General features: G+C 44.5%; 1 protein-coding gene across 1 annotated transcript; it reads right to left on the bottom strand.

Moving 5' to 3' along the window:
* Positions 1-4,329: 4,329 nt before the first annotated feature.
* On the bottom strand, positions 4,330-21,768 carry LOC306789810 (uncharacterized protein; the record flags this gene model as incomplete). Its single annotated transcript, XM_079285878.1, has 21 exons — positions 4,330-4,555; positions 5,232-5,355; positions 6,105-6,144; positions 6,457-6,585; positions 7,789-7,890; positions 8,376-8,498; positions 9,264-9,304; positions 9,406-9,501; positions 10,162-10,330; positions 10,433-10,467; positions 10,899-11,029; positions 11,136-11,205; positions 11,296-11,474; positions 12,254-12,434; positions 12,617-12,800; positions 12,994-13,235; positions 13,390-13,561; positions 14,863-16,871; positions 17,580-18,479; positions 18,600-19,289; positions 21,000-21,768. The coding sequence occupies 21 exons, from the start codon at positions 21,766-21,768 to the stop codon at positions 4,330-4,332; spliced, it is 6,612 nt and encodes a 2,203-aa protein (XP_079142004.1).
* Between the last annotated feature and the right edge of the window lie 292 nt (positions 21,769-22,060).

Raw genomic sequence — 22,060 nt, 5'->3', positions numbered from 1 at the left:
CATACTGTCCCAGTGGAGCCTGGTGAGCTGTTCGAGTCAGCTGCTGTACAGGCGCTTCAGCGGACTGTTAGAGCTAGCCAGACCAGGCAGCAGTTCTCTGGTCTTTGCAGGGACATGCCTGCACCCCCAGACCTAGGGGTCCCATTTTTGGCCCACAAGGCCGTTTTCTCAGCCTCCAGCTTACCCTAGTAGCCGCAACAGGCCTCGGCGTCCTGCTGAGAGGCCGGACCGCTACCTATACAACCCTACTTACGTCCCCGTCCCCCCCGGCAGGGGTGCCAGGAGATGTCTCCAGGCCGGCTGTTGGGGTTCTTTCTCCCATCAGCGGATTTCCAAGGGAGAGTGGTTCACGTCTATCGACGCCTGTTCCCATGGTGCATCACCACAACTTTCAGTCCTGGGTGCTTCCATTCGGACTCTCCCATCTCCCCATGGGTGTCCACAGTGTGTTACTGCTGTCCTTTCCCCCTGCAATCGCAGGGCGTGAACATACTGCCGTACTTAGACTGGCTGACCTAGGCGCCGTCCCGGCTTCAGGCGCCACAGGACACTGCTCGCCTTCTCTCATGTGGCCCGGTGGGCCTCAAGGTGAACATGGAGAGGAGCTACCTGAGCCCTTCTCAGAGCATAACCTTCATTAGTGTGGCCCTATGAGGGCCTGTCTGTCGCCCCAGTGCGGATGGCTGAACAGCCTTCACTTGGATGCCAAGTGGCACAGATACAGGGCAATAATATTATCGAAACAGTGTCTATTCATCTATACACAGCCCCTGGGGCTCGGTTCCATTCCACCAGGAGATTGTCACAACAGATACCTGCCTCTCAAGGCGGGGTGCAGGGTGACAGAACAGGACAGCCTGGGGGCAGTTGTCTGCTGAAAGACCGCAGGTCCAGGTTCTAGAGCTAGCGCTCGAGCACTTCCTTCCATGTTTGAAGGGAAAGCATGTGCTTGTCCGGTGGACAGCACCTCTGCTGTGATTTCCCATGAACTATCGATGGGGCACCAGATCTGCAGAAGTTGCTACGGGGATCACCGTGGCCTTCTGACTTGGGAGGCCCCCCGCCTGACCAGCCTGTGGGCAATGTACCCACCAGGAGAATGGAACAAGTTGTGGTTTTCCTGTTCCGTTACAAGCCTCCACCGGGAGAGTGGCGGCTGCATCCAGACGTGTCGACCCACTGCCCCCACTGGGTCTCCCTGACGGAGGACCAGCCCTCTGGGTCAAGATGCCCTGGCTCACACGTGGCCAGCGGATCTTCTTTATGCCTTTCCACCATTCCCTCTGCTTTTGCTATAAGCTTGTCAGAGTTCTTCCCCGACAGGAGGGATCTCCTGTCGCAACTAGAGGGTCGGATTTGGCATTCCAATCCCTGCCGCCTTCAATTAGGGGTCACGGGAGGGCCCGACCGGATGCTGAGTGGCTGCATAGAACCAGTCTGACGGACTATTCTGAATGCCAGTGCGCGGTCTACCGGCCGGCAGTACAAGAAACAGGTGGAAGCTGTTCTCCGACTAGTGTGCGGCTCAGAACAAGGTCCCAGTACAGCGCCCCGTGCCTGCTGTACTGAGTTTCTACAGTCCCTCCTGGATAAGGGCCGGTCTCCCGTGCATGGGACCTACCCTTGGTACTGGACAGCTTATGCTTGTCCTTTTGAACCTCTGGCACAGGCGGAGCCTAGATGGCTATCAGCAAGACGGTTTTCTCCTTGCTGTCAATTCAGCTCAATGTGGGGGCGAGCTGCATGCCCTATCAGTGGAAGAATCATGTCTGAGGTGGAACTCAGATGGCTTGGGTGTCACTTTCTGGCCTAAGGCAGTGTTTCTCCCAAGGGGGTGGATACGTTCACATATAAACCGGCCTATCCAGCTGGCAAAGTTGACCCCCCCCTCCCCCATCGGGAGAGGAGAGGTCAAGGCTGCTGTGCCCAGTGTGGGCCCTCAGAGCTTATATGGAAGCCACCGCCTGCATAGTCAGTTATGGTGAGCCTAAGAAGGGCTGTGCTCCTTTTTAAGAAAAAAAAAGGAAAAACAGCACCTGTCCCACTGGATAGTGGAGGCCATTGCCGATACATACAAGGCGAGCGGCTGCGCTCGGCCATCCGGGGTGAAGGGTCACTACCAAGAGTGTCTCCACACCGAGGGCAAGCCTGAGTGGTGTGCCTGTGGGGGATACATGTGCGGCGGCCTCATGGGCATCACCGAGCACATTCACCAAACACTACAGAGTTAACGTTGCCGACCCTCACCCACTGGGGAGGGTTCATGGCCAATTTTCTCTGCCGGCGCTATAAGGGGTAGTTACTGTGCTTCCTCGTGACTCTTTTGGTATAAGTCATCCAGTGTTAAGCACTGCCTCTGGCGGTCAGTAAGGATGAAATAGAACGAAAGTTACGAACGTAACTACGGTTCTATGAATCCTGGATGACCGCCAGAGTTCTTGGTCACTCGGAATCCCGTGAACTCGCGAGAAGATTCCATAGGACTGAGCTCAGGATGACACCGGAACTTATAGACGACGGTGGTCATCCGAGGTCACACGTGACTTTGTTGATATAAATATTCGACCTGCGCATGCGCGCGACGGAAGATATCCAGTGTTAAGCACTGCCTCTGGCGGTCATCCAGGATTCATAGAACCGTAGTTACGTTCGTAACTTTCGTTTTAACAGCTAGGATTACTTCTAAAACCGTAAGGGATTGTTAAGTGGATTCGGTCTCGAGGATAACCTTACAGAACTCAGTTGTTAGACATACAATGGATTTAACTTTTTACTGCCACGAGGAACTTTTACTACTTGAGCAAATAAATGCACTTGAGAAATTTACTTTAAATGCAGATTAGATATTTATTGCAGGTTATATTTAGTTAGTTAGCAAGGGTTAAGCTACAGCTCACATAAAATGTCACTACACTTGATTCGTTACTTTAATTTTCTTCTTCAGATTATACTCATTGGTTTTAGATGCCGAGACGGCTCGGTTGGAGCTGGATTTCCAATGGTGCGATGAAAAGGTTCTTTTGGAGTTTGTTAGGAGCGAAGGTCCGGCCGGACCCTCGGTCCTCCTGCTCTCGCAGCGGAGTTCGGCCAACAGTCCTCAAGGCTCAGTACAAAGTCTTTCTAGGGCTGCTGCGTTCCTCCGTTGTTCAGTTGTTAAAGTCGAGCAGTGGGGAGAGGAAAATCTCCGTCTTTCAATTCTTTGTCCACGAACAGCGGTCTTCTTTCCGTGAACAGAGACGAAGTCCTCGAATACGTCAGTGGCGATCGGCCGTATCTTCTTCTCAGAGCGTCTGGACGGCTCGTGTAGAATTCCCGTCTTGCTGTTTGCAAGTTACTTCTTTTATAACACTTTTGGGCTGCCTCTCGCGTCTCTCCCCCCTCTTCCCCAACACGTCCTCCCTCAGCCCATGATTAACATGACATCATTGATTTGGTGCAGGTGCTTCGAAAAGTACCTACATTTTGTGTGTGTGTGTGCATGAGGAAATCACCCCAACTTCCCTGTCTGGGCGCTTACTTAATCAAGCTCTGCGCGTGTCTGGGTGTTCAACATCTGTTGCACTTCCCCTTTTCCTACACTCACACATTTCTAACACAGATTAGTTATCATAATCACAGTTACAGTTGTTATAATTAGTTACAGTTATTATAATCAGTTACAGTTGTTATAATCAGTTACAGTTATTATAATCAGTTACAGTTGTTAATCGCTTTATTTAGCACGCGCTTGCTTTTAAAACACTTATTAGATTTTTCTCTCCTCTCTGCAGCTGTTATTTTCTTAAGGCCTGCACTCAGCTCACTTCCTCTTTCTCCGTACTTTCTACACCCAGACTGCACTATACTCAGATACACATATTATTATTATTATCAGGTTTACATTTGTTCAATCACTCTATGTATTAAACATTCGTTATGTAACGATCATACACTTTATCTTTCGATTACACTTTAACTATTGATTTCTGAGTATATGCTTTATGCTTTTTATATCCTGACCTTCCCCTGATCGTGTCGTATGTATCCAAGGCGGCTTTCTCTGTGAGCTCAACTCTTCTCAACAACTCACACACACTCACACATACGTACTCACACACACTCACATACATACTCACACACACTCACATACGTACTCACACACACTCACACATACACACTCTGTGCATGCAAAAAGAAATCAAACAGAAACAGACATGCTCAGTATGCTCTTTATTAATGAGATCTGTGTGGGTTTATATCAAGCTAAAACTAAGTATGCTAATACACTAGACATAAATACAGGAACTATGTATGCAGATGATGTTGATATTGATTGACATAATTTTTGCCTCATCTCCTGCGTCGACGTGACTTGCTGCTGAAGGCAGTGCTCGCCATGCCGCTGTGGCCGGGCACAGAGCAGTCTGTCTTCAGGCACCCGCAGGAGTTGATGTGGATGTAGCTGTAGCTCAGCTTGGTGTTGTCAGGGCAGGAGAGCTCGACGGTCTGCTCGGTTGTAGCCATCTCCTGGCAGCAGGAGCAGGTGTGCTGCAAGGATCTCATCTTGGTCGAGTAGCTGGCAGAAGAGAGAGAGGACGGTGTGAAGAAAGGAAAAAGAGAGAGGTGACAAAGAAAGAAGGCAACAAGGCAATCGGGAAAAAACAAGTTTAGTTCAAGAAAATTCAAATTTAAGACGACAGAAAGTTTAGAAAGTTCCCCAATATGGCCATCGTATGATCTCAACCACATCTATACAGAACTGAGCTCAACTTATTTTTCATTCTATAGTTTCAGTTTGAATCATTTCTGATGATTTAAAGGGGCAAACAAAGAGCAGTTTTACAGCTCATGGTTAGTACGACTGAGCCTGCAGTACAATGCGTTCTATGGCTCGGGGGGAACTTTGTCAAGTGTGAGGAAACAACCTGAGTGATGTCATAGTGATGTCATCAGGCTTGGAGACTTTACATATATAGCATTTGTATTCTATCTAATTGTATTGTTTATATTCCAATTAAAACAGGTTGACTTGCTGTGTGTGTAGCCTGGTGAAGGCAACGACGACATGTTGTTTAAAGAATGACTCCGTGACTGAAGTCAGGATCCTCAGGCCTCTGCTACACTGGTAAAGATCTTTGTTCTCTCTCAGCGCTACGTAAATGCTCCTTCAATGTGATAAAAGTACAATTGAAACACAATATTAAGACTTTTCCCTCACACGGAGGACAAGGAAGAGACATGAGGGGACTCACAAGGTGAAGGTGCCACATGCTCCACTACAGGACGTCAGATTGAGCCGTTCTTTGGCGTGGCAGCCCTGGCTCTCCAGGTACACAGAGGTGGTGGTCACGTTGCACATCTGACCCTTTGGAATACCTGAGGCAGGCAAGAGAAACATGTTGAGAGGGAAACACATCTCATTTCACCTGGTTCACAGATCACAGCATCTGTATGGTGGCCCCACTGCGGCACGAATAACGGATTATCTCATCTGATCTTATCTTATCTTAAGAAAGCTCAAAGTACTGCAAACAGACACAAGCGATTGAAGAAACATCTTCACCAACTTGTCTCATAAAGTTGATGTTTTCGTGTGTTTTCAAGTTGGTGAATGTTTTCTAAATGCTGCGCATGTGATATTTTTCCGCATTTGCTTTCTTTGTGTCTATTTTCAGTGCGTTGAGCTCTAAGGGCCACCGTAGATCTGTGAACAACAACTGAACGCATGGTTTTCTAGGGAGCAAACCCTGATGGAAAAGTTCACTTTGTTCAGTTTTGTGTTTGTTTTTAGGAGTAAAATATATCTGAGTGAGTAGGATCTGAACTACTGAGATCAATCCCAATACAACAACACACTGAAGAGGCTCAATAAACCAACGATGCCTTGAATGTAGTCTCATCTTCACCATTCGATTTGGTGATCATTTCTATAAGCCCCATAATTGGAATGTATTGCAGATTCCTTCATTATGCATTATTGTGTCCGATATGAACAAGACATCGTGATTATCAGAAGCTCTCATGGACGTCATGGGTTTGTGTAACAGAGGGAGAAGAGAGTGTGGTCCGGCCACATGAGCATCAATAACATAAAGGTATGAAGAACTCATGGAAGCAATACATACAGACAAGGCAGCATCCGTCCGGAGCGATGGTCTCTGTTCCCTGCAGGAGACACACACACATTCACATCAGTACTGTGTGGTTCATGTGTTCATGCTGTAGAGATTCACATGAGCCTGCAGGTTCTACCACCGCTCCTTACACATGAACACCGTGTCATCAGTTATGCATTTTATATTCCAACCTGAAGTACTCACATCTTCAGAGAATATGAAGCTACAATAATGAGGGTTAGTGTGTGTGTGTGTGTGTGTGTGTGTGTGTGTGTGTGTGTGTGTGTGTGTGTGTGTGTGTGTGTGTGTGTGTGTGTGTGTGTGTGTGTGTGTGTGTGTGTGTGTGTGTGTGTGCAGTCACCGGTATGCATTCTTTAGGGTCGTAGGGAGGACAGCTGATCTTGGCCTCTATGGTGATGAACTGATTAGCGATCTTCACACACTCATACTTCACACAGGGGTTGTCAGTAGGAGTCCAGATGGCGCCAGGCTAAAGAACAACACAGCATCATCTTGGATCAGAGCCCCCATCAATTCAATTCAATTCAATTCAATTTATTTTGTGTAGCCCAAAATCACAAATCACAAGTTTGCCCCAGAGGGCTCTCCAGTCTGTATATCAGCATCTCCAGAGGAACATGTGTGCATTGTTGCGTTTGACTCAGAGCTCTTCTGCCTCCCAGTGAAACACATGAGACTTGAGAGATTTGGTGAAAATCGGACCACACAAATTTAAAGCAACTCATTTTGACACCAAGTGCATTTTCATCAGATTGTTTTTCTATTTTGTGTTGACTGTGATGAAGACGCTAGAAGTTAGTCTGGGTCTTGTTTGTTCTGCAGCATACTGTGGAGCGACTCTCTGAAGTCTCACCTGATACTTACACATGTCCCCCTGGGGATGAATAAAGTACCTACCTACCTACCTACCTACCTATCTATCTACCTATCTATCTACCTACCTATCTATCTATCTACCTACCTACCTACCTACCTACCTACCTACCTACCTACCTACCTACATATCTATCTATCTATCTATCTATCTACCTACCTACCTACCTATCTATCTATCTATCTATCTATCTATCTATCTATCTATCTATCTATCTATCTATCTATCTATCTATCTATCTATCTATCTATCTATCTATCTATCTATCTATCTATCTATCTATCTATCTATCTTATTAAAGGGACATACATACCTTTGGTTTTGTATGTTTTAGTCAATTTTCTAATCTACACCATTGAAATAGTTGATGATTATTTCACTATAGAATCCAAATCAACAGACTTGAGCCTTGATTGACAAAGGCAATCCATGACGTCGTCATCAGTTTAACATACAGTACATTTAAAAAGAATAACAGCAGAAATGATACTCAATTCTAATGATATAATAATACTGTTTGATCTACTTCTCTCTCGTATGCTGTGGAGGTGCCACACCTCTTGGTGGATGAACATAAACTGCTAAATATCTTTAATTACGCATTGGGTGACTTGCTTTTTTTTGAGCTGTCATCATATTTCTCATATGTTATGACAAAGCCAAAAAGTACAAACAACAAATAATATTATTGTATTTAAAAGACAGTGGAGCTGTTGGAGATCTTAGTGACCTTATAGATATATCCAATCGAATCTCTCTCACACACACACACACACACACACACACACATATACCAACCTGTATTGTGTGTGTGAAGTTGGAGTTTGGTAGCACGACAACACAGCTTGTTTGGAAACACTTCCCACAGCACAGGCCAGCGATGGTCCGATACTCATAACCCTGAATAGAGACACGAAGACTCTTACCAAACAAACAATATACAATATATAACAGCACGAACATGTAACAGCAACACCAGCTCTGGGTGCATTGTATTTTTGGGATTCAGGGTTGACTGTTGAGTTTACAGTCCAGCTCATATTTTCATTACTTCCAATGGCAGTAACTTGATGAATTAAATGATTTTGCTCAATTGACATAATTGTTTGTTCCCATACAAATGTAATGTGTGGAGTTATCACAGTGTTTTGCTGTTGTTTGCTCATTCCCGGAAGCAATAAAATCAGACTGGCAGAAAAGCACAGCAGGTCTGTCAGAGATGTTCTAAAGTGCTACAGACATGATACCAGCGTTCATCTTGAAAGAAAAATCTAAAATGTGTTCAATGAATGTTCTCATCAATAGACTCATGAATAAAGTATGCAAGAATAAGCTTAACAAATGTAAGCGTCTGCGTGCGGGAGAAAGATAGAGACTCATCTTACCAGAGGGCAGTGTGTGTCACATGGTATCGGCTCGCATTCCACTGCGTTAAAACCGCTGCTGGCGTCTTTCTTTCCACTACAGCTGCACTTCTCACAAGGCTTCATGGGCACCAGGTCTCCAACCTGGACGCACAGCATGAGAAGGTCAGCAGAGATACACCTGCTCCTGCTTTAATCATTAGAAACTCCACTCCATATAACGCACTGCAGCACAGCGCCACTGCAAACCACTACTTCAGTCATAAACATGGAGTTATGTGTTCATACATTTGAGAGTGTATTTCATGGCTGAGCTGTTGATTGTAATTGCATTAGGTTTAACAGGTTTCAGCAGTAAAGTGGCCACTGAGTGTGTGTTCAGAGTAGACTTATGTCGGGATAGAAAAGAACTAGAGCCTGAACCGGCCCAATTTAATCCCATCTTCATTTAGCTCATGAATTCTACTCTCCATTAAAAAGAGAGACTACTTTAGTTTGTTCGAGATGATAACTCATATTTATCATGTGACTCTGTTACTTATATGTTAGATCTCAGCAGATCTAGTGCAAACATTCTATTAATAAAGCACTTGTGACCCATACACCTGTGTACCATGACGCAACCAAGCAAACATTGTGTCTCCTGGATTCACTGTGAGATTCTAGGACACATGCAGGTCTGAGCCTTACCCACTCCATCCACACATTCCACCCACTCTCCAACCACCTTGCTGTTTGATATGCTGTTCCCTATATATGGCACTCAAGCAGCTTTGTACATATAAATGATCATGAGTTATGACCAAATTGATTTCAACAATGACACAATCCTACAATCATATTCTTTAAAGTTGCAATGTCATCACTTCACATCAGCTTCACAGAGAGGCGGTAGGTATGAGGTCTCACCTGGTAGACATTGTTTTGGAAAACACACACGTTTCGAATCTCTGTGAAGGAAAGAGAACAACCAATAATCTTTATATGTGACGCAACAATCAGCGGCAACAATGACACCTGGCTGTGCAGTTACAGTAACATGCACACTCACCGCAGGTAACGTTGGAACAGCAGACTCCCATCGTGATCTTCTGAGTGTAGCCAAGAGGACAGGTCGGCACAGGAGGGCACAGCGTCACATTGCACTCTGTTCAGCCAAGGAGGGAATGCTCACACCAGTAAATAACAACAGCGGTTTTCTGTATTTGGTTCTAAATATTCGCAGACATAGTTCATACATTAGAACTCCATCAGCTACTTTAACTGCATACTGTACATTAAGAGATATTGGCAGAACAGAGTTTCATGGTGGAGCTTTCATTTACACCCCCTGCATCAGAGGTGTGCTGTCACACTCGGATACTAGAAGTTGAAGTCCCAGTGAGATGGAAGTGAGAGCGCTGTACAGTTACTCTTGTTGGAAAACGTTGCAGATTGATTGATGGAAGGAGGTCATAATTCATGTGGTTGATATTGGTCAGAAGAAGCTTCATATCTTGTTTTACAGGAAGACCAGATCATTGGATTGTGTTATAAGTACACAATATGACTGGGGATGTGATTTAAAGGGGTGACAATTGCTTTATTCATTTCATTTAAACTTTTATGGACATTATTAGAATAAATGATTCTCAGTAGCTGTGTTATTAAGTACTGCTCAGGATGTTTCACGCAATGCATGCTGGGATATGCTCAATATTCCTGTCAAGAATGGCTGGATTACACACTGTGTTGAATATATAATACAGTACATATAAATAAACAGAGAATGTGTTGACTACAGTATTAGGAGTTGGTGCTCACTTACCACACTTCTCCTCTTGACAGCAGCCAACCGTGTCCGAGACCTTGACCTGGCCGTCCTGGTCACAGCTGAGGGACGGCAGTGCTGGACAGGAGACATGACGGCACGTGACCTGCAGTGTGTCCTCCTCACAGATGCACTCCTTACAGCCTTCTATCCATGTTGCATTGGCCTGAGGACACAATGTTTATTGCAGATGGGAGGAGGCATGGCATGTCTACTGGCCTGTCACAGAGCTTATAGAACGGACGAGCATTGCAGTAAAATGACTTACGCGTGTCCATTCTCCATTTGGCAGCCGACAAATTTCTATTAAGAGAAAAATATAAAACATAAAGCAGTTTGTGTCTCATCTTTCCGAAATGACTACCAGTCTACTCCACCGTAAGCTAAATATACATAGACATACTAAAGGGGACTAAAGCAGCGAAGCAGAAGTGTGTTACCGTCCCTCTCGCTCCCACTGCCTTGATACATGCATGGCCTTCCCCCTGTCCTGAGACAGGCAGGATCTCCCCTGGTGCTGAGCGGCTGCTGTTAGTTTCTCAGGACGGTGTGTGAACACTGGATTGTGTTTCAGTGCACACACAGAATGGAAAGCTAGCAGTTGATTCCTCTGACCTCTACATCCTCACTAAAGGATACTAACTGTATACGTTTTGACTTACAAAAGGCCATCAAAAAGTGATGCAGATTCTTAAATGCAACGCAGCTGTTGCCGTGCAGTGTTGCTGTCTTACCACAGGTGGGCACACATTGAGTCGAGCTTGCAGAGAGGAGGAAGGTTCCATTTGGGCAGAAGCAACCCTCCAGCTCCATACTGGTCATGGCACTGAACGCATTGTCAGTCAAGATGAATTTCTGGTTGTACCTGCAGGCACAACAGCATATTATGTGAAGGCCACGCCTTGATGTTGTACAGTATGTGAGTCAAAGCATGAATGGATTGACTGCAATGTGTTGGTGAACTGCCGTACCAGGATTCACAGGTAGACTCCACCTGAGGGCCACAGGCCCGGTACACTTTGGGACTCGGGCATTTATATTCTATGAAGAGATGACGAGAGAACATATCAGTGAAATGATAAGTAATAGAAGTAGTGCTTGACTTTAACGTCACATATTCTGGTTACATACCACAGATTCCATTGGTGGCATTCCTCCAGTCAATACAAACTCCAGCCTGAGCACAGGCATCAGCATAGGTTTGTAAGCTGCTGCAGCCGATGTGATTAATGTGCATGTGGCAAACGTCAAACTCACAGGCCAAAACAAATGGATCGTAGTCAATCTTCTTGTGGCAACTCTCAAACATACTGGGGAACATGAGTTGTCATCAGTATGGACACTTTACACAATCTGAATGCATCATTACACGTTATCAAGACATGTGAATAAACCAGCAATGTGTTGCTTGTCAGGTTTGTTTCAAAGCCTTTTCTGCGATAGAATCTGTAACAGTTCATCTGTTAACGTAATGGCTTTTTGTCATTCAGAGAGACGTGTCTGTTATCTGAATGCTGCTGTGGCTTTATTCAGATATAACATGATGGTGATGGGATGAGCCACAACGCTTGCATGATATTTGAAGAACATCGGTGAGCTGGAAAGCATTAAGATGAAGGAAGAATGTTCTTTAGTTCATGGACTAGCAGAGCCGTTCCATGTCAAATGACCGATCCTCTGATTGATGGACAACCCGCTCTTCCACTAAAGCACAGTCACCCACTGCTTTTCTATTATAACCACTGCTGCTCTTATCCTTTTTCTATTCATATTTTGATATTATTGGTGCTAATTACTACTTATTACTACGCTCATATGCATAATTAATGTTATAGGAGTTGACTGTGGAGTACTATGTTGACTATGACTATGTTCTCTCATGTTGTTCATTCTGTACACGTGACATCTAGTGCACGTCTGTCCATAGGAGAGGGATACCTTCCCTGTTACTCTCCCTGCTTTTTAGAGTGGGGTGGGTCCCTTTCCGATACAAGGGTGCAATTTGCATTTTTGCAGTGGATGCAGTTTGCAATTTTGGACTACACAAATAATGGGAATTAAATTGAATGTTTCCCCCTGTTCCTCTTACCTGCTTTTGATGATGTCACAGATGGTTGTATTGCAGTTCTCAGGCGGAGGTGATGGTGTCGGGTAAACTCGGTCACAGTCAGTGTCATTAGTGTTCCACTCGTGTGCCATGTCAGGACATGAAGGATCTATTTTGCCACTGGGCAACATGCAGTCATCTCTCCGGTTGTTGTCACATGTGCCTAGAGAAACCCTCATTATAATCATGTTGATTGCACAATGTTTTAATAAATAGGTACAAAATGTTTTATCTGTTATACGTATTGATTTCACAACATATTCAAAAGGTAAGCATGCCATTTATCAACTGCTGTTCAAACTCAGCATACAGTAAGATGCGATGCCTTTCTACTGCAGGACTCACCACACTGTCCCACGGTGTTGCCGGCAAATTCACTATAGGGCAGATAGATACCGAAAATGAGCCCAGTGAAGGTGACCTTGGCATGGATTTTAGGGATGACAAGCACTGTTTCAATGCCGGTGGTGATTATACGGAAGTCATCATTCTGGTACGCAGGACTTACACGCTTGTCATTCACAGAAATCTACAAAAAAGCAATGTGATATAAACGTCACAAATCACCATTTAAAGACTTCTTTGTAAGGTTCAATGCACCTACAGTTAGCCCTTCTTTACAAAACGAAGACAGTTGAATGAATTCGGATCAGGCTTCATGCTGCTAGCATCATGACTAGAGTTTGAATTAAGAATGGAGAAAGTTAGTGTCATGTACGTACCTGATTTGTGAAATTGCTATTGATATCCTTCTGTATAATATAGATCTTGTAGCTTTGATAGAAGACGGTGATGGCCTGAGGACAGGATAAGCCACCACCACAGTAGTAGTTATCGATCATAACACTGAAGTTGTATTTGGGCGAGATCTCTTTCATCAGCCAGTAGGAACAGTTGCCTTGAAAGTTATAGTAGGTTCCATCGAAGGTGACATAATGGGGGTCTCCCCAACCGTAGCAGGTACCTACATATGACACATATACAATATTTTTTAAATAACATTTCAAGTAAGCTGGTATCATCTGAGACATAATGTCCATAGTTGAATTAAATACAAGTAACATTTTTAAAAAACGGAATATTGCAGACCAAGCAATATTTTAGGTGGTCAGACTTACATTGGCATTCCAGCTGGGGGCAGCATCCTTCAGCATCCAGTACTTCAACAGGAGGGAAATTATTTGCGCACACTATAGGCTTTGGAGGTGTACACGGCTTGTTGTTATACGTCACCTTGCCATCGTCACATCTTCCTACAACACATTTACTCTCCAGCCAAATTTCACCATTCTGTAAGGACAACAATAGATTGGAATTATAGAGAAAAGAGAAGGCTGGTATATGTATATTAACCTATTAATTAGTCATCCAAAGCAAATGTAATGATAGCATTTTAAAGATTGAGCAGTATTACTTAACAATTGCATATAAAAACGCAGTTAAATATGTATAGAATGGAAATAAAGAAGTACCTGTCTTGGAGGTGTTACAGTAACACACAATATGGGACACAGTACGTGTTTGGGTACTACATGACAGCTCGCATTGCAGTGTCCTATGTAACATTGGCCATCACCGTCCGTCACATTGTAAACTATGGAGCCTGAAAATTAGGCACAGGAAGATTGTTGAAATATACGACAACCACACATCACATATCACGATGTGATTTAATCTATGAGAGAGGCTATCATATAGCACACAGATCACACAGATGTATATGTACTAATTACAAAAAAATGAACCCCACAGAAGGCTAGTGATCTGGAGCAAGGCTAGGTCTGTGGTCCATACCTAACTCCGCTCTGCTAAGAGTCCTTTGACGGGAGAAGAGCAGGCGGAAGCTCCAGAGACTAGCTAGCTCACTAGCCAGCAGGGAAAATGGACAAGCTAACTAAGCCACGGAGCTCCCATCTGCTTTCTTCCCTAATGTGATTGACAGCAGCGTAGGGGTCGGCTAATATGGTCATCCTTTTGGTTGATATTATCTTTCTCAAGTAACACTTGTGGTCTCGAAGAGTGAGTGACTGTAAACATTGAGAGAAACTAGTTTCTTCAGCAATTATGAAAAAGAGCAGAACTTGCTCGCCAGTGTTAAGTAACAGGTTCAGAGAATTATTCTGCCTCCCCCTATGCTCCATCCACATAAATATGTTATCATGTTTATCAACAGAAAAGGGGTCAATTTGTAATAACTAAGCCATTCAACTTCCTTTATATGTTTGGCTACTGTATTTCCAATCTTTCTGATCATCTGACTCATGTTTCCTGCCCTGAATTAGTTGTACCGATGTCACCAGACTCTGTCAGAGCAATGAAACTTTAGTTTTCTATCACAGCAATTGTTCAATAAAACTGTCTGGTTGGTTTAAAACATGCTAAATGTAAAATAAGGTACTTAAGTCTTGATAAGATGACATTGAGGACAAGGTCTTTATTCAGCTGAACTTACCAGGGTTGAAAGATGTACCATTATGAAGGCAAGCGCAAAGTGGTTTAGTAGGTGGATGCGAGGAGGTTCCTCCTGTCACTACACGTGACGTAGTTGTGGCTGGTGAAGTGATAGTAGAAGTTGCTGGAGTTGTAGTTGCAGTTGTGGTAGGAGTTGTGGTAGAAGTTGTTGTAGTTGGAGTAGTTGAAGGTGTTGTAGTTGGCGTAGTTGAAGGTGTTGTAGTTGTTGTAGGAGTTGTGGTGGTTGGCGTAGTTGAAGGTGTTGTAGTTGTGGTAGGAGTTGTGGTAGTTGGAGTAGTTGAAGGTGTTGTTGTTGTAGGAGTTGTGGTAGTTGGAGTAGTTGAAGGTGTTGGAGTTGTTGTAGGAGTTGTGGTGGTTGGCGTAGTTGTAGTTGTTGTAGGAGTTGTGGTGGTTGGTGTAGTTGAATGTGTTGTAGTTGTAGGAGTTGTGGTGGTTGGCGTAGTTGAAGGTGTTGTAGTTGTTGTAGGAGTTGTGGTGGTTGGTGTAGTTGAATGTGTTGTAGTTGTAGGAGTTGTGGTGGTTGGCGTAGTTGAAGGTGTTGTAGTTGGAACTGTTGTGGAAAGAGTTGATGGAATTCGACACCCACAGCACTTAAATTGAATTTCATAATCAAAACACTGTTTGTGAATCCCTTGTTGATTGTTGATGCATATGAAACCAACATCTTTACTGCAAGTCACAGTTTGCCCCACCATTGAAATGGGCAGGTCTGGATAAAGAACAGCTTGACACTGGACTTCTTCAGGATCTGAGCACACATGATGATCAGCAGACACTATCTCCTGGATGGATTTATCATACCCACCATCAGGGCCGGTCGTGGCATTGCCAAGATCAATCCATTCTGACCAACCACATGTCATATTGTGTCCCCGAGGGCAAGGTGTAGATGTAGGTGGCTGACTTGTAGTTGTTGTTTCAGTTGTGGTAGTTGGCGTAGTTGAAGGTGTTGTAGTTGTTGTAGGAGTTGTGGTGGTTGGTGTAGTTGAAGGTGTTGTAGTTGTAGGAGTTGTGGTGGTTGGCGTAGTTGAAGGTGTTGTAGTTGTTGTAGGAGTTGTGGTGGTTGGCGTAGTTGAAGGTGTTGTAGTTGTTGTCGGAGTTGTGGTGGTTGGCGTAGTTGAAGGTGTTGTAGTTGTTGTAGGAGTTGTGGTGGTTGGCGTAGTTGAAGGTGTTGTAGTTGTTGTAGGAGTTGTGGTAGTTGGAGTAGTTGAAGGTGTTGTAGTTGTTGTAGGAGTTGTGGTGGTTGGCGTAGTTGAAGGTGTTGTAGTTGTTGTAGGAGTTGTGGTGGTTGGTGTAGTTGAATGTGTTGTAGTTGTAGGAGTTGTGGTGGTTGGCGTAGTTGAAGGTGTTGTAGTTGGAACTGTTGTGGAAAAAGTTGATGGAATTCGACACCCACAGCACTTAAATTGAATTTCATAATCAAAACACTGTTTGTGAATCCCTTGTTGATTGTTGATGCATATGAAACCAACATCTTTACTGCAAGTCACAGTTTGCCCCACCATTGAAATGGGCAGGTCTGGATAAAGAACAGCTTGACACTGGACTTCTTCAGGATCTGAGCACACATGATGATCAGCAGACACTATCTCCTGGATGGATTTATCATACCCACCATCAGGGCCGGTCGTGGCATTGCCAAGATCAATCCATTCTGACCAACCACATGTCATATTGTGTCCCCCAGGGCAAGGTGTAGATGTAGGTGGCTGACTTGTAGTTGTTGTTTCAGTTGTGGTAGTTGGCGTAGTTGAAGGTGTTGTAGTTGTTGTAGGAGTTGTGGTGGTTGGTGTAGTTGAAGGTGTTGTAGTTGTAGGAGTTGTGGTGGTTGGCGTAGTTGAAGGTGTTGTAGTTGTTGTAGGAGTTGTGGTGGTTGGCGTAGTTGAAGGTGTTGTAGTTGTTGTCGGAGTTGTGGTGGTTGGCGTAGTTGAAGGTGTTGTAGTTGTTGTAGGAGTTGTGGTGGTTGGCGTAGTTGAAGGTGTTGTAGTTGTTGTAGGAGTTGTGGTGGTTGGCGTAGTTGAAGGTGTTGTAGTTGTTGTAGGAGTTGTGGTGGTTGGCGTAGTTGAAGGTGTTGTAGTTGTTGTAGGAGTTGTGGTGGTTGGCGTAGTTGAAGGTGTTGTAGTTGGAACTGTTGTGGAAAAAGTTGATGGAATTCGACACCCACAGCACTTAAATTGAATTTCATAATCAAAACACTGTTTGTGAATCCCTTGTTGATTGTTGATGCATATGAAACCAACATCTTTACTGCAAGTCACAGTTTGCCCCACCATTGAAATGGGCAGGTCTGGATAAAGAACAGCTTGACACTGGACTTCTTCAGGATCTGAGCACACATGATGATCAGCAGACACTATCTCCTGGATGGATTTATCATACCCACCATCAGGTCCGGTCGTGGCATTGCCAAGATCAATCCATTCTGACCAACCACATGTCATATTGTGTCCCCCAGGGCAAGGTGTAGATGTAGGTGGCTGACTTGTAGTTGTTGTTTCAGTTGTGGTAGTTGGCGTAGTTGAAGGTGTTGTAGTTGTTGTAGGAGTTGTGGTGGTTGGTGTAGTTGAAGGTGTTGTAGTTGTAGGAGTTGTGGTGGTTGGTGTAGTTGAAGGTGTTGTAGTTGTTGTTGGAGTTGTGGTGGTTGGCGTAGTTGAAGGTGTGGTAGTTGTGGTAGGAGTTGTGGTGGTTGGTGTAGTTGAAGGTGTTGTAGTTGGAACTGTTGTGGAAAAAGTTGATGGAATTCGACACCCACAGCACTTAAATTGAATTTCATAATCAAAACACTGTTTGTGAATCCCTTGTTGATTGTTGATGCATATTAAACCAACATCTTTACTGCAAGTCACAGTTTGCCCCACCATTGAAATGGGCAGGTCTGGATAAAGAACAGCTTGACACTGGACTTCTTCAGGATCTGAGCACACATGATGATCAGCAGACACTATCTCCTGGATGGATTTATCATACCCACCATCAGGGCCGGTCGTGGCATTGCCAAGATCAATCCATTCTGACCAACCACATGTCATATTGTGTCCCCCAGGGCAAGGTGTAGATGTAGGTGGCTGACTTGTAGTTGTTGTTTCAGTTGTGGTAGTTGGCGTAGTTGAAGGTGTTGTAGTTGTTGTAGGAGTTGTGGTGGTTGGTGTAGTTGAAGGTGTTGTAGTTGTAGAAGTTGTGGTGGTTGGCGTAGTTGAAGGTGTTGTAGTTGTTGTAGGAGTTGTGGTGGTTGGCGTAGTTGAAGGTGTTGTAGTTGTTGTCGGAGTTGTGGTAGTTGGCGTAGTTGAAGGTGTTGTAGTTGTTGTAGGAGTTGTGGTGGTTGGCGTAGTTGAAGGTGTTGTAGTTGTTGTAGGAGTTGTGGTAGTTGGAGTAGTTGAAGGTGTTGTAGTTGTTGTAGGAGTTGTGGTGGTTGGCGTAGTTGAAGGTGTTGTAGTTGTGGTAGGAGTTGTGGTAGTTGGAGTAGTTGAAGGTGTTGTTGTTGTAGGAGTTGTGGTAGTTGGAGTAGTTGAAGGTGTTGTAGTTGTTGTAGGAGTTGTGGTGGTTGGCGTAGTTGTAGTTGTTGTAGGAGTTGTGGTGGTTGGTGTAGTTGAATGTGTTGTAGTTGTAGGAGTTGTGGTGGTTGGCGTAGTTGAAGGTGTTGTAGTTGTTGTAGGAGTTGTGGTGGTTGGTGTAGTTGAATGTGTTGTAGTTGTAGGAGTTGTGGTGGTTGGCGTAGTTGAAGGTGTTGTAGTTGGAACTGTTGTGGAAAGAGTTGATGGAATTCGACACCCACAGCACTTAAATTGAATTTCATAATCAAAACACTGTTTGTGAATCCCTTGTTGATTGTTGATGCATATGAAACCAACATCTTTACTGCAAGTCACAGTTTGCCCCACCATTGAAATGGGCAGGTCTGGATAAAGAACAGCTTGACACTGGACTTCTTCAGGATCTGAGCACACATGATGATCAGCAGACACTATCTCCTGGATGGATTTATCATACCCACCATCAGGGCCGGTCGTGGCATTGCCAAGATCAATCCATTCTGACCAACCACATGTCATATTGTGTCCCCGAGGGCAAGGTGTAGATGTAGGTGGCTGACTTGTAGTTGTTGTTTCAGTTGTGGTAGTTGGCGTAGTTGAAGGTGTTGTAGTTGTTGTAGGAGTTGTGGTGGTTGGTGTAGTTGAAGGTGTTGTAGTTGTAGGAGTTGTGGTGGTTGGCGTAGTTGAAGGTGTTGTAGTTGTTGTAGGAGTTGTGGTGGTTGGCGTAGTTGAAGGTGTTGTAGTTGTTGTCGGAGTTGTGGTGGTTGGCGTAGTTGAAGGTGTTGTAGTTGTTGTAGGAGTTGTGGTGGTTGGCGTAGTTGAAGGTGTTGTAGTTGTTGTAGGAGTTGTGGTAGTTGGAGTAGTTGAAGGTGTTGTAGTTGTTGTAGGAGTTGTGGTGGTTGGCGTAGTTGAAGGTGTTGTAGTTGTTGTAGGAGTTGTGGTGGTTGGTGTAGTTGAATGTGTTGTAGTTGTAGGAGTTGTGGTGGTTGGCGTAGTTGAAGGTGTTGTAGTTGGAACTGTTGTGGAAAAAGTTGATGGAATTCGACACCCACAGCACTTAAATTGAATTTCATAATCAAAACACTGTTTGTGAATCCCTTGTTGATTGTTGATGCATATGAAACCAACATCTTTACTGCAAGTCACAGTTTGCCCCACCATTGAAATGGGCAGGTCTGGATAAAGAACAGCTTGACACTGGACTTCTTCAGGATCTGAGCACACATGATGATCAGCAGACACTATCTCCTGGATGGATTTATCATACCCACCATCAGGGCCGGTCGTGGCATTGCCAAGATCAATCCATTCTGACCAACCACATGTCATATTGTGTCCCCCAGGGCAAGGTGTAGATGTAGGTGGCTGACTTGTAGTTGTTGTTTCAGTTGTGGTAGTTGGCGTAGTTGAAGGTGTTGTAGTTGTTGTAGGAGTTGTGGTGGTTGGTGTAGTTGAAGGTGTTGTAGTTGTAGGAGTTGTGGTGGTTGGCGTAGTTGAAGGTGTTGTAGTTGTTGTAGGAGTTGTGGTGGTTGGCGTAGTTGAAGGTGTTGTAGTTGTTGTCGGAGTTGTGGTGGTTGGCGTAGTTGAAGGTGTTGTAGTTGTTGTAGGAGTTGTGGTGGTTGGCGTAGTTGAAGGTGTTGTAGTTGTTGTAGGAGTTGTGGTGGTTGGCGTAGTTGAAGGTGTTGTAGTTGTTGTAGGAGTTGTGGTGGTTGGCGTAGTTGAAGGTGTTGTAGTTGTTGTAGGAGTTGTGGTGGTTGGCGTAGTTGAAGGTGTTGTAGTTGGAACTGTTGTGGAAAAAGTTGATGGAATTCGACACCCACAGCACTTAAATTGAATTTCATAATCAAAACACTGTTTGTGAATCCCTTGTTGATTGTTGATGCATATGAAACCAACATCTTTACTGCAAGTCACAGTTTGCCCCACCATTGAAATGGGCAGGTCTGGATAAAGAACAGCTTGACACTGGACTTCTTCAGGATCTGAGCACACATGATGATCAGCAGACACTATCTCCTGGATGGATTTATCATACCCACCATCAGGTCCGGTCGTGGCATTGCCAAGATCAATCCATTCTGACCAACCACATGTCATATTGTGTCCCCCAGGGCAAGGTGTAGATGTAGGTGGCTGACTTGTAGTTGTTGTTTCAGTTGTGGTAGTTGGCGTAGTTGAAGGTGTTGTAGTTGTTGTAGGAGTTGTGGTGGTTGGTGTAGTTGAAGGTGTTGTAGTTGTAGGAGTTGTGGTGGTTGGTGTAGTTGAAGGTGTTGTAGTTGTTGTTGGAGTTGTGGTGGTTGGCGTAGTTGAAGGTGTTGTAGTTGTGGTAGGAGTTGTGGTGGTTGGTGTAGTTGAAGGTGTTGTAGTTGGAACTGTTGTGGAAAAAGTTGATGGAATTCGACACCCACAGCACTTAAATTGAATTTCATAATCAAAACACTGTTTGTGAATCCCTTGTTGATTGTTGATGCATATGAAACCAACATCTTTACTGCAAGTCACAGTTTGCCCCACCATTGAAATGGGCAGGTCTGGATAAAGAACAGCTTGACACTGGACTTCTTCAGGATCTGAGCACACATGATGATCAGCAGACACTATCTCCTGGATGGATTTATCATACCCACCATCAGGGCCGGTCGTGGCATTGCCAAGATCAATCCATTCTGACCAACCACATGTCATATTGTGTCCCCCAGGGCAAGGTGTAGATGTAGGTGGCTGACTTGTAGTTGTTGTTTCAGTTGTGGTAGTTGGCGTAGTTGAAGGTGTTGTAGTTGTTGTAGGAGTTGTGGTGGTTGGTGTAGTTGAAGGTGTTGTAGTTGTAGAAGTTGTGGTGGTTGGCGTAGTTGAAGGTGTTGTAGTTGTTGTAGGAGTTGTGGTGGTTGGCGTAGTTGAAGGTGTTGTAGTTGTTGTCGGAGTTGTGGTAGTTGGCGTAGTTGAAGGTGTTGTAGTTGTCGTAGGAGTTGTGGTGGTTGGCGTAGTTGAAGGTGTTGTAGTTGTTGTAGGAGTTGTGGTAGTTGGAGTAGTTGAAGGTGTTGTAGTTGTTGTAGGAGTTGTGGTGGTTGGCGTAGTTGAAGGTGTTGTAGTTGTTGTAGGAGTTGTGGTGGTTGGTGTAGTTGAATGTGTTGTAGTTGTAGGAGTTGTGGTGGTTGGCGTAGTTGAAGGTGTTGTAGTTGGAACTGTTGTGGAAAAAGTTGATGGAATTCGACACCCACAGCACTTAAATTGAATTTCATAATCAAAACACTGTTTGTGAAGCCCTTGTTGATTGTTGATGCATATGAAACCAACATCTTTACTGCAAGTCAGAGTTTGTCCCACCATTGAAATGGGCAGGTCTGGATAAAGAACAGCTTGACACTGGACTTCTTCAGGATCTGAGCATACATGATGATCAGCAGACACTATCTCCTGGATGGATTTATCATACCCACCATCAGGGCCGGTCGTGGCATTGCCAAGATCAATCCATTCTGACCAACCACATGTCATATTGTGTCCCCCAGGGCAAGGTGTAGATGTAGGTGGCTGACTTGTAGTTGTTGTTTCAGTTGTTGTGGTTGGCGTAGTTGTTGTAGGAGTTGTGGTGGTTGGCGTAGTTGAAGGTGTTGTAGTTGTTGTAGGAGTTGTGGTGGTTGGCGTAGTTGAAGGTGTTGTAGTTGTTGTAGGAGTTGTGGTGGTTGGCGTAGTTGAAGGTGTTGTAGTTGTGATAGGAGTTGTGGTTGTTGGCGTAGTTGAAGGTGTTGTAGTTGGTATGGTTGTGGAAGTAATAGGCTTTGGTGTT

This window comes from Melanostigma gelatinosum (genome assembly GCF_949748355.1).
Source record: "Melanostigma gelatinosum genome assembly, chromosome: 2".
Taxonomy (NCBI): Eukaryota; Metazoa; Chordata; class Actinopteri; order Perciformes; family Zoarcidae; genus Melanostigma; species Melanostigma gelatinosum.
Note: the sequence above shows the minus strand (reverse complement) of the source record. Positions and strands in the feature narration are given on the sequence as shown.